At 47.0% G+C, this 13,539-nt stretch overlaps 2 protein-coding genes across 2 annotated transcripts in view; one reads left to right on the forward strand and one right to left on the reverse strand.

Moving 5' to 3' along the window:
* The window catches only part of LOC118495300 (nuclear factor 7, brain-like), a 1,057,410-nt gene that overhangs the window by 1,000,706 nt on the left and 43,165 nt on the right, over positions 1–13,539 (reverse strand). The gene's annotated exons all lie outside the window — the stretch shown is intronic.
* LOC118495356 (zinc finger BED domain-containing protein 1-like) lies at positions 492–11,149 on the forward strand. Its single transcript, XM_036002572.1, has 3 exons — positions 492–1,043; positions 1,138–1,824; positions 10,718–11,149. Exons 1-3 carry the CDS (start codon positions 492–494, stop codon positions 11,147–11,149), a joined length of 1,671 nt encoding a protein of 556 aa, XP_035858465.1.

The raw sequence follows: 13,539 nt of genomic DNA on the forward strand, positions 1-13,539 counted from the left end.
GTTTAGATCATGTGAACCTGGAGATCCCCGCTCTCCCGATGATGACAGGAGATGATGTCACATTGCGCTGCAGGTCAAGATACAAAGACCGGTCTATCTGGAGAGAGCGTGTGATTGGAGAAGAGAAGAAAGTAGATTATCTGCGCCAGAGTTCACCTCAGCAGCGTCCAACTGTCTATGTTTTGTGTCTCTTATTAGGGGTGTGCCAAAAAATTGATTCACAGAAGAATCTAGATTCTCATTTGCAACGATTCAGAATCGATCTGAAATGTCCAAGAATCGATTTAATAAATAAATAAAATCAGCTGGCTGTTCGCCTCCATTTTTGTAACTAGCCTATCTGGACGTCCGGACGTCACCACGCAGCCGGATTTTGAACGTGAGCGGTAAATCACTAGAACAAAGAGGAAGCAAATATGGATGAGAGGGAGATCCAACCAGCCCCGTCTTCACTTAAAGCTAAAGTTTGGCGTAATTTCGGTTTTTACCGAATGCCTGGAAGCACTGCGCTGGACATGACACACACAGTGTGCAAGCTTTGCAAAACGAAGACCAAGTACTTCGGCAGCACAACAAATGCGCGGGCTCATATTAATAGGCATCACTCGGAGCTCAGCGACACAGAGCAGCCGCCAGCTGCAGACCAACGCACACTGCAGTGCTTCACGAAACTTCCTGCCAACTCCGAGAGGGCAAAAAAAATAACTCGGTCTATCGCCTGCTTCATCGCCAAAGACCTAAGGCCTTACAGTGTGGTGGAGAACGAGGGGTTCGTCTGCATGTTACAGACAGCAGAGCCGAGGTACACCATACCGTCCCGCAAGTTTTTCACTGAGACAGCTGTGCCACAGCTTTACAATGAAACTAAAAGAAAGGTCGCCAGTGCCCTAACCGAAACGACCAGAGTGGCACTAACATGTGATGCATGGACATCAAGAGCAACCAAGTCTTTTGTGACATTCACCGCTCACTACATAACTGATACGTGGGTGCTCGAATCCCGTGTTTTGCAAACTCGTGTGATGCACGAGAGCCATACAGCCGTAAATGTCAATGCCATGTTTCACTTCGTTGCTAATTAATGGGAGCTGACGGTCTCGGATCTGGTGATTGTGACTGATAATGCTGCCAACACAGATTGACAACTTGGCACACATTACATGTTTTGCCCATACTCTCAACCTGGCTGCACAACGAGCTCTGAAGCTCACCACGGTGTCACGACTGCTTGGGAGGATCAGGCGAATTACTGGTTTCTTCCACCGCAGCGCCATTGCAAATCATGAACTGCTGGAAAAGCAGAAACTTCTGCAGTTACCGGTGCACAAACTGAAAACGGATGTCGCTACACGCTGGAACAGCGCGCTGGACATGATAGAACGATTCCTAGAGCAGCAGCCTGCTATTTGTGCCGCGCTGCTCTCCCCCCAGGTGAGAAAATCTGGAAGTGACATCTGCACACTCAGCGACACTGACATCTCCACTGCTGAGGAAATAGCATCGGCGCTGAAACCAATGAAAGACGCAACCCACATAATGTCAGAGGATTCTACGCCTACACTCTCAGTTATTGCTCCTTTGCATGCTCAATTGCTGCACGACACGGAGGCAGCTGGCGTTGCTGCTGCTGACACACCAGTTATTCGGGAAATCAAACTGGCAATCCACGATGATCTGGGGAAAAGATACAGTTCTGCACGGGATAAGCGCATGCTGTACTCTGCTTCCTTTTTGGACCCCAGATTCAAGGCCCTGCCTTTCCTCACTGAGGAGGACCAGCTGGAAATCCATGCCAATGTAGTTGCAGAGGCTGCAGCACTTGAGGTAAATTATCTGTTCTTGAGTAATATATATTTTCTAAAATGTGTAAGACATTTATGCTTGCTGAAAATGGATGTAATATTTAAAGGTGTTAACTGTAATCTTACACTGCAAAATAATAACTTAAAAAGGACATCTATCTGAATCACGTCATCCACAAGCGACAGCAGTCGGCGGGGACGAGGCAGCCGGCAGCTGCCTTCAACCTCCTACCTAACAGTCGGCTCTATCGCCTAGTTTTTATTATACTAATAAAGTGTTTTTAAAACCAAAGATACATTTTTACGTGTAAGTAAGTATTAGCCTCACGCTAATTTATCAAGACTAGGCCTACCGGCTAAACTAACGCTTCATGGCAACCTCTACACCTGGCGAGTCCCCACTCCCCCTCAGGATTTCCTCGTTGTTTAATAATACAAACAAAGAAATTGCTGACCTCAGGGAAGATGTTCGTCGGCTTTCCGAGGACTTAAAAACCAAAGATGCTTTGTTAACCGCCTGCTTGGACGTGGCTCATAATCAGTCGCTCTGGATCTCATCTCTCTCGGCGGCCTTCCAGGATACCGCGCCATGGGACCCAGCTGCCTGCCCACGCCCATCGTCCTGCTCGACACCGGTTATCAAGCCACCCTGGACAGGGTAGGGCTCCATCGCCTCCTGCCCTCAGCCTCTCCAACCGCTTCAATGCCTTGTCGGAGTCGGAGCCGGTGGCGGCCAATGCGGCTCACCGGGCTTGCCCCGCTTCAAAGCAGACTGACCAGCCGTCGTCACGGAAGACGATTACTACCGCGCGGCGAAAGCTTCTGAGGGATGCAGTAGTCAGACGGTCCGGTGGCCTACACTGCCTGGATCAGCCAAATGACAACGTTCCTCAAAAACAATCTCCCCAACCGAACGGTAAGCAATCTTCCTCTTCTTTTCCCTGCCCATCTGAAACCGACACTGACTGTTTTGCTCCCGTCACCGGCTATCCACACCCCCCCACTCCTCGTCCGCTCTTCCCCCTAACCACAGTAATTATTGGGGACTCCATCACTAGAGACCTACGGTTTCATAATGCTGTCACACACTGTTTTCCCGGAGCCAAAGTTGCAGACATCCTGGCTAAAGTTACGGACCTGATACCCTCATTCCCGACCTCTATCAAACGCATCGTGGTCCATTGTGGACATAACGACATGTCCACTCGGATTCAGGAGTGTGAGCGCACAAGGCGAGACTTTACCACTCTCATTGAGGCTTTAAAAAGCACTGGGAAGTCGGTTTTTATTTCGGGCCCACTTCCATCTCTAGGTCGCGGATCATGCCTCTTTAGTAGACTACTCTCCCTTAACACCTGGCTCCAGCTCACATGCAGCATTCACAAGATAGGTTTTATTGACAACTTCAATCTGTTTTGGGAACGTGGCTCCCTGTTCAGCAGGGATGGGATTCATCCCAATACACGCGGAAGCCAGATGCTACGTGGAAATTTGCACCACGCCCTGCATACCCAGACCTCTGATTGACTGTTTACATCCCGTAAACACTCCCACAAGCACACTGACCAGACACACTCTCCCAAAGTCAATAATCAGAGATACAGCGCTACACGCCCCTCTGTGCTCCCTTCAGAGCAATCACCCATTCATAATCCCATAACCACCGTGTCTGTCCCCCGACTGAGACCGTTTAAACAAAACACTAATAAAAGAGGTGCTATACTAAACAACCTAATTGGAATTAAAACAACCACTGCAACGATAGAACAGAATAGGAAAATCAAATGTGGACTATTAAATATTAGATCTCTGTCATCGAAAGCATTATTGGTAAACGAATTGATATTAGATAACCACATTGATTTATTCTGCCTCACCGAAACCTGGCTGGGCCATGACGAATATGTTAGTTTAAACGAAGCCACTCCTCCCAGTCATAATAATACCCAAATTCCACGAGGCTCAGGCCGAGGAGGGGGAGTTGCAGCCATATTTGACTCGAGCCTGTTAATTAATCCTAAACCTAAACTAAATTACAATTCGTTTGAAAGCCTTGTTCTTAATCTTCAACACCCAACATGGAAAACAGTACAGCCAATTATATTCGTTGTTGTTTACCGAGCACCAGGTCCATATTCTGAGTTTTTATCTGAATTCTCAGAGTTTTTATCATGCGTAGTCCTTCAATCAGACAAAGTACTTATTGTAGGTGATTTTAATATCCATGTGGACGTTGACAGCAATAGCCTTAGTACTGCTTTCAATTCACTGTTAGATTCTATTGGTTTCTGTCAGAGTGTGCATAAGGCCACGCACTGTTTTAACCACACCCTTGACCTTGTGCTAGAATATGGCATCAAAATTGACGATTTAATAGTATTTCCGCAGAATCCTTTATTATCAGATCATTTTTTAATAACTTTCGAATTCCTACTACCAGACTATACGAAACTAAATAAAAGTTTCTACACTAGATGCTTATCTGACAGTGCTATAGCAAAATTTAAGGAAGATATTCCAACAGCACTTAACTCAATGTCATGCCTTAATATAACAGAGGACCGTTATGTTAACTTTAGTCCCTCCCAACTTGATAACTTTGTAGACGCTGCTACGGCCTGCCTACGGACTACTTTAGACTCTGTTGCTCCTCTCAAAAAGAAGATGATGAAGGAAAGGAAATTAGCACCTTGGTATAACTCCCAAACTCGTAAATTAAAGCAAATCTCACGAAAACTTGAAAGTAAATGGCGTTCCACCAAACTGGAAGAATCTCGTGTGGATTGGCAAGATAGTCTAAAAAATTATAGGAGGGCCCTCAGAAATGCCAGATCAGACTACTACTCAATACTAATAGAAGAAAATAAGAACAACCCAAGGTTTCTTTTCAGCACTGTAGCCAGGCTGACAAAGAGTCATAGCTCTGTTGAGCCATCTATTCCTATAGCTCTGAGCAGTGATGACTTCATGACCTTTTTTAATGATAAAATTATAACAATTAGAGAAAAAATTCATCACCTTCTGCCCACAGCTTCTAACGGTTCACCATTGGGCGCAGGAGGGCTAGAAAGAACGATAAGACCTGATACTTATTTAGACAGCTTTTATCCTTTAGACCTCCAACAATTAATGTTAAGGATCTCTTCAGCTAAGCCAACTACCTGTCTCTTAGACCCCATTCCAACGAGGCTACTTAAAGAAGCACTACCCATGGTCAATACCACATTACTAGATACGATCAATATGTCCTTATTAACGGGTCACGTACCGCAGTCTTTTAAAGTAGCTGTGATAAAACCTATTCTGAAAAAACCCACTCTCGACCCTGAGGTCTTAGCCAACTATAGACCTATATCAAACCTCCCCTTTCTCTCCAAAATCCTTGAGAAGGTAGTCGCTAATCAATTGTGTGACTTTCTGCATAGAAATAGTCTATTTGAAGACTTTCAGTCAGGATTTAGAATGCATCATAGCACAGAGACGGCACTGGTGAAAATCACTAACGACCTTCTAACTGCTGCTGACAAAGGACTTGTCTCCATACTTGTCTTATTAGATCTTAGTGTTGCTATTGCTACACTATTGACCATACCATCCTCTTACAGAGACTGGAATATTTAGTTGGCATTAAAGGAATCGCACTAAGCTGGTTTAAGTCCTACTTCTCTGAGCGATCCCAATTTGTTAATATTAACGATAAACCATCCAAATACGCTAAAGTTAGCCATGGCGTTCCTCAAGGCTCAGTGCTTGGACCAATTCTATTCTCTTTATATATGCTTCCTCTAGGCAATATTATTAGGAAACACTCAATTAACTTTCACTGTTACGCAGACGACACCCAATTATATCTGTCAATTAAGCCCGACGAAAGCGGTCAGTTAGCTAAACTTCAAGCGTGCATTAAAGATATAAAATCCTGGATGACCCACAATTTTCTGATGTTAAACTCAAACAAAACGGAAGTTATTGTGCTGGGACCCAAGCACCACCGAACTTCATTATTTAAAGACATAGCTACCCTAGATGGTATTGCCCTGGCCTCCAGCACTACTGTCAGAAATCTAGGAATCATTTTTTACCAGGATCTATCCTTTAACGCCCACTTAAAACAAACCTCTAGAACAGCCTTTTTCCATCTTCGTAACATTGCCAAAATCAGGAACATCCTCTCGCAAAACGATGCTGAAAAACTAGTCCATGCATTCGTTACTTCCCGGCTGGACTACTGTAATTCTTTACTATCAGGCTGCTCAAATAAGTCCCTCAAGACCCTCCAGCTGATCCAGAATGCTGCAGCACGTGTTCTGACAAGAACTAACAAAAGAGATCACATTTCTCCTGTATTAGCTTCTCTGCATTGGCTTCCTGTAAAATCCAGGATTGAATTTAAAATCCTTCTCCTGACCTACAAAGCACTACATGGTCAAGCACCATCATACATAGAAGAGCTCTTAGTACCTTATTGTCCCACTAGAGCACTACGCTCCCAGAACTCAGAGCTACTTGTGGTTCCTAGAGTCTCTAAAAGTAGAATGGGAGCCAGAGCCTTCAGCTATCAGGCTCCTCTCCTGTGGAACCAGCTCCCAACTTGGGTTCGGGGGGCTGACACCGTCGCCACATTTAAGAATAAACTGAAAACCATCATCTTTGATAAAGCTTATAGTTAGGGAGTGAGGAGTTGCAGCATAGTAGAGTAGAGTAGAGGGAGGCAGGAAGTACAAGCCCGTTCCGGCAGGGGAGAGTACGAGCCCGGTCCAGGGACCCTCTCTTTAGCCTGCCTCTCTTAGTTATGCTATTATAACTCTAGACTGCTGTGGGAAGCTCCTACCAAGGACATTATGAGCTACTCCCTCTTCTCTCTTTTAACTTGTCTCCTTTTTGTGTGCATCTTAGTCCCAGAAATGCCTGTTACTAACCTATCTCTGGGGAGTTTTCTCCCCGGAGTCCCTTTGCTTCTTCTTCACCCAGAACATCGCCTTGGAATTGGGTGGCACCTACACCGGGGTCCTGGGTGCAGCTGACGCTATGGACTTACTACACCCTGCTACGCTCTGTGATTCCCCGCAGTGTCCGACTGCGTCCTGCCGCGTCCAACCACTTCCACCCAGGCTGCTGTGCCACACTACACCCCGTAACGCCCTGCTGTGCCCTACTAAGACATGAACTACTACGACTACCATTGTGATCACTGTTTCACTATCTTTATTATGACTATTATTGCCACCATTCACCACTCCCCCAACTGGTGCCGTCAGACACCGCCTACCAAGAGCCTGGGTCTGTCCGAGGTTTCTTCCTAACAAAAAAGGGAGTTTTTCCTTGCCACTGTCGCTATAGCTACTGCTAATGCTTGCTCTTGAGGCAACCACTGTAATAGTTGGGGCTTCGTAAACTACAGAGTTTGGTCTAGACCTACTCTATCTGTAAAGTGTCTCGAGATAACTCTTGTTATGATTTGATACTATAAATAAAATTGAATTGAATTGAATTGAATTAAATTCATCACAATTATGTAAGTATCTGGAAATTTGCCTCGGGGCGAGGGCTTCGATAATAACCTCTCTCTTTTTTGACCATACATGTGTTTGCATCCCTGTAATTGATTATGACTGACATGATTGTTGAATTGAAAGTGGTCTCAGGTGAGGGGCCAGACAAAGAATGGTTCAAAAACCCTATGAAAAAACGAGGTAGAGATGATGTGACCCTGCCCGGAGGAAGCCCGGGGCCCCCGTCTGGAGCCAGGCCCAGATGGAGGGCCCGTCAGCGAGCGCCTGGTGGCCGGGTTTGCCACGGAGCCCGGCCGGGCACAGCCCGAAAAAGCTACGTGGCACCTCTCTCTCCAACCCATGGGCCCACCACCTGTGGGAGGAACCGCTGGGGTCGGGTGCGCTGCCACATGGGTGGCAGTGAAGGTCAGGGGCCTCGACGGACCAGACCCGGGCAGCAGACGCTGGCTCTGGGGACGTGGAACGTCACCTCTCTGTGGGGGAAGGAACCGGAACTTGTGCGGGAGGTGGAGCGCTACCAGTTGGATCTGGTGGGGCTTACCTCTACGCACAGTCTCGGTTCTGGAACCATACTCCTGGATAGGGGTTGGACTCTTTTCTTCTCCGGAGTTGCCCAGGGTGTGAGGCGCCGGGCGGGTGTGGGGATACTCACAAGCCCCCGGCTGAGCGCCGCTACGTTGGAGTTTACCCCGGTGGACGAGAGGGTCGCCTCCCTACGCCTGCGGGTTGTGGGGGGGGAAAACTCTGACTATTGTTTGTGCGTATGCACCAAACAAGAGCTCGGAGTATTCGGCCTTCTTGGAGACCTTGAATGGAGTCCTGTATGGGGCTCCAGTGGGGGACTCCATAGTTCTGCTGGGGGACTTCAACGCACACGTGGGCAATGATGGAGACACATGGAGAGGCGTGATTGGGAGGAACGGCCTCCCTGATCTAAACCAGAGTGGTTGTTTGTTGTTGGACTTCTGTGCTAGTCATGGATTGTCTATAACGAACACCATGTTCGAACATAGGGATGCTCATAAGTGTACTTGGTACCAGAGCACCCTAGGCCAAAGGTCAATGATCGATTTTATAATCGTTTCATCTGATCTGAGGCCGTATGTTTTGGACACTCGGGTGAAGAGAGGGGCAGAGCTGTCAACTGATCACCATCTGGTGGTGAGTTGGGTCAGAGGGTGGGGGAAGACTCTGGACAGACCTGGTAAACCCAAACGGGTAGTGCGGGTGAACTGGGAACGTCTGGAGGAGGCCCCTGTCCGACAGACTTTCAACTCACACCTCCGGCGGAGCTTTTCGTGCATCCCTGTGGAGGCTGGGGGCATTGAACCCGAGTGGACAATGTTCAAAGTTTCCATTGCTGAAGCTGCGGCGGGGAGCTGTGGTCTTAGGGTCTTAGGTGCCTCAAGGGGCGGCAACCCACGAACACCGTGGTGGACACCGGTGGTCAGGGAAGCCGTCCGACTGAAGAAGGAGTCTTTCTGGGATATGTTATCCCAGAGGACTCCGGCGGCAGTTGCAAGGTACCGAAGGGCCCGAAGGGCTGCAGCCTCTGCCGTAAAAGAGGCAAAGCAGCGGGTGTGGGAGAAGTTCGGAGAAGACATGGAGAAGGACTTTCGGTCGGCACCAAGGTGCTTCTGGAAAACCGTTCGCCACCTCAGGAGGGGGAAGCAGGGAAACATCCAAGCTGTGTACAGTAAGGATGGGACGCTGTTGACCTCAACTGAGGAGGTAATAGGGCGGTGGAAGGAGCACTTTGAGGAACTCCTAAATCCGACTAATACGCCCTCTATGGTAGAGGCAGAGCTGGAGGATGATGGGGGATTGTCGTCAATTTCCCTGGTGGAAGTTGCTGAGGTAGTTAAACAACTCCACAGTGGCAAAGCCCCAGGGATTGATGAGATCCGTCCAGAAATGCTTAAAGCTCTGAGTGTGGAGGGGTTGTCTTGGTTGACACGCCTCTTCAACATTGCGTGGAAGTCGGGGACGGTGCCTAAGGAGTGGCAGACCGGGGTGGTGGTTCCCCTTTTCAAAAAGGGGGACCAGAGGGTGTGTGCCAATTACAGGGGTATCACACTTCTCAGCCTCCCCGGTAAAGTCTACTCCAAGGTGCTGGAAAGGAGGGTTCGGTCGATAGTCGAACCTCAGGTTGAAGAGGAACAATGCGGATTCCGTCCTGGTCGTGGAACAACGGACCAGATCTTTACTCTTGCAAGGATCCTGGAGGGAGCCTGGGAGTATGCCCAACCGGTCTACATGTGTTTTGTGGATCTGGAGAAGGCGTATGACCGGGTCCCCCGGGAGATACTGTGGGAGGTGCTGCGGGAGTATGGGGTGAGGGGGTCCCTTCTCAGGGCCATCCAATCTCTGTACGACCAAAGCGAGAGCTGTGTCCGGGTTCTCGGCAGTAAGTCGGACTCGTTTCAGGTGAGGGTTGGCCTCCGCCAGGGCTGCGCTTTGTCACCAATCCTGTTTGTAGTATTTATGGACAGGATATCGAGGCGTAGTCGGTGTGGAGAGGGGTTGCAGTTCGGTGAGCTGGGGATCTCATCGCTGCTTTTTGCGGATGATGTGGTCCTGATGGCATCATCGGCCTGTGACCTTCAGCACTCACTGGATCGGTTCGCAGCCGAGTGTGAAGCGGCTGGGATGAGGATCAGCACCTCTAAATCGGAGGCCATGGTTCTCAGCAGGAAACCGATGGAGTGCCTTCTCCAGGTAGGGAATGAGTCCTTACCCCAAGTGAAGGAGTTCAAGTACCTTGGTGTCTTGTTCGCGAGTGAGGGGACAATGGAGCGGGAGATTGGTCGGAGAATCGGCGCAGCGGGTGCGGTATTACATTCAATTTATCGCACCGTTGTGACGAAAAGAGAGCTGAGCCAGAAGGCAAAGCTCTCGATCTACCGGTCAGTTTTCGTTCCTACCCTCACCTATGGTCATGAAGGCTGGGTCATGACCGAAAGAACGAGATCCAGGGTACAAGCGGCCGAAATGGGTTTCCTCAGGAGGGTGGCTGGCGTCTCCCTTAGAGATAGGGTGAGAAGCTCAGTCATCCGTGAGGAGCTCGGAGTAGAGCCGCTGCTCCTTCGCGTCGAAAGGAGCCAGTTGAGGTGGTTCGGGCATCTGGTAAGGATGCCCCCTGGGCGCCTCCCTAGGGAGGTGTTCCAGGCACGTCCAGCTGGGAGGAGGCCTCGGGGAAGACCCAGGACTAGGTGGAGGGATTATATCTCCAACCTGGCCTGGAAACGCCTCGGGATCCCCCAGTCGGAGTTGGTTAATGTGGCTCGGGAAAGGGAAGTTTGGGGTCCCCTGCTGGAGCTGCTACCCCCGCGACCTGTTACCGGATAAGCAGACGAAGATGGATGGATGGATGGATGGATGATTGTTGAATTGTTTCTGTAGAGACAAGTGAACTCAGAAGAGGCTGAGGTTGAGTCTGAGACACCACAGCAAGAAGAAGGCCCTGCTCCAAAAAGAAAGCCCTCTGCACTGGTCACGCTATTGGGCAAGACATTTACTGAGGTCAGTGTTGTCCCTAGATCTGCCAGCTCCAGAGCTGAAGAGGAACTGAAGAAGTATCTTGAAGCCCCTCCCCTGTCTCTGGCAGAGAACCCGCTCAGCTGGTGGAGGACCCATCAGACAGCTTTTCCTCTCTTAGCTGAACTGGCTAAGCGATACTTGTGTATCCCTGGCACTAGCGTTGCAGCTGAGAGAGTTTTCTCCACCGCTGGAGAAATAGTGACAGCACAGCGAAGCAGTCTCACTCCTGCACATGTTGATCAGCTTCTTTTCCTGCAAAAGAACCTGAATGTTGCATCTGCAAATGGACAGTAACCTTGGACACAGTTCATGTCCAGTTTTTTTCATGATTTGTTGAAAATCATATAATCAGTTACACAGTTTACAGTTCTATTGTTGCAAGAGACACTGTCATGAACATTTCAGAGACAGGTAGCTTAGGGGTACTATTTTTCATTTTGAAAGAAGCACTTTATTTTCATAACTTGTTATTCTTTAAGTTACTGAGTCTGACTGAGAAATATAGATGCTTTTTTTGTCTTCACCGGTTATGTTCTACATGATATTTGTGGTAAACTGCAACTTTCCTGGGAAATGCATCTATTTTCAACCATTTTGTATTATGAAGAAGCACTTTATTTTTGTTCCAACTTATTTTATAGCTAGCTACTAATGAGTAGCAATTGAGAACCAGACAATGTTTTTGATAAAAGGCACTTCCCTGAGAATTGAACTTAATAAATGTGAAAAAGACACTTTAATGTCTCCGTTTGTCATTCTGTATAGCAAAGCAGATGAGAGTAGATCATGATCAGAAACCCGATTAGAAATCATTATGGATAAAATCGAATCGTTTTGAATCGAAAATCTTTTTGATTCGAAAATCGATTTTGAATCGAATCGTGGCCTCAAGAATTGGAATCGAATTGAATCGTGAGATGGTAAAAGATTCCCACCCCTACTCTTTATGGTCATTTTGTGTATCTCTGTGGCCATTTTCAAGTCTTTTTGTGGTTGGTTCCTAGACTGGGTAAATCCCGCCCACTCTGCCAGCGATTTGATTTCGCCCTGCAGCTCAGTCTGGAAACCTGTACATTTATCTCTCCTGCTTCCATTCACAATTTTGCGCTTTGCTTGGCTATCACCAGACCAGTTGTGTACCCTAAATGGGTGTAACTTTGTGTTAAGAACCAATCAGGTTGGTTGATATTTGTAAGTTGAAGAAAACAGAAGCTGTCGTTTGATACTGAGAGGTTTGATATGTTTGTGCAGAGACTGACAACATGAAGACTTCATCATATGTGTCTCTGCTGCTCGGTGAGTCTAAATTCATTCATTCACCACTTCATCAGAACTTCAACTCTCTCCTCCGGATAAAAAAAAGATGTATTGTATGTGTTTGGTTGAAAAGTTATTAAAGATCACTGAATGATGGTAAAGCAGCAAAGATCATGTTTTCATTTTATTAGTCTCTTTATGCTAGTTGTTTTGTCTCTTTGTGGATTTTATATAGATATGATTATATATGTTAAAATCAAAGTTATTAGATATTGACGTTCAAATGATAAAAGTGGAACAGTTGATTATGAAACAATAAAGAAGTTGTTCCACAGTTTTGACGGCAGGAAATAAAACCGATCATTGCTTATCGACGACTTTAATAACTTATTTTATGGCTTTTTGTATAAATTATAAAGATCATAGAAAAAAACACTGACAGTAAGAAACGCACAACATTCATCACACTTTAAATCTCTAACCGCTACTTTCAATAAGTCGTTATTTTAATTGAAACAGTGTAAATTATGGGGAAGAGATGCTCTCCTCTTCCCGCTCTCTGTAATCAGATTACTCGAGTTTGAAGGTAACATTGCTACCTGTTAACAGTGTAAACTCAAACAGTCAACAGTGACTGAAAAGTCTGAGGCAAAAGCTTCTGTAACGTTTCTATTACCGTCCTTCCTGAAATATATGAACTCAGCTGGAGGTGTGAAACGTTCACTACTGTTGGTGTCTCTTCTCCTTTTCTTCCTTCAAACATTAAGTTTTCATATCGATGAATGTCTTCATGAAACCTGATCACCACATTAACAGTTTTGATATTAATAATAATATGTTGCAGGTGTGCTGCTGTTTGGACTGACTGTGTCTGCAGGTGAGCTGACACTAAATAATAATGAAAATATAAAATTATAAACATACAGTATCAAAGTGTAAACTCAAACAGTAAACAGACTAAAAAGGCAAAAGCTTCTATATGCCTCTCCTCTGTTACTATTGGTTAATAATACATAAAGCTGTCTGTCTGTCTCTCTCTCTCTGTCTCTCTCTCTGTCTGTCTGTCTGTCTGTCTCTCTGCTGGTCTGTCTCTCTCTCATTCTGTCTTCTGTCTGTCTCTCTCTCTCTCTCTCTCTCTCTCTCTCTCTCTCTGCCTGTCTGTCTTTCTCTCTGTGTCTGTCTTCTGTCTGTCTTTCTCTCTGTGTCTGTCTGTCTCTCTCTCTCTCTCTCTCTCTGTGTCTGTGTGTCTCTCTCCCTGTCTGTCTGTGCTGCAGTGTTTGTGGATGTCAGTCCAAACCGTGCTCAGTTCCTCCAAGGGGAGAGTGTGTCTCTGAGGTGTGCAAGAGGACATCCAGGACATCCATCCAGCATCTCTGCTGGATGGAGGCTGAAGAGGGCAGATGCCTACGGTGGACAGACTCAGTCAT

The sequence above is a fragment of the Sander lucioperca genome, chromosome 6 (genome assembly GCF_008315115.2).
Source record: "Sander lucioperca isolate FBNREF2018 chromosome 6, SLUC_FBN_1.2, whole genome shotgun sequence".
Classification (NCBI taxonomy): Eukaryota; Metazoa; Chordata; class Actinopteri; order Perciformes; family Percidae; genus Sander; species Sander lucioperca.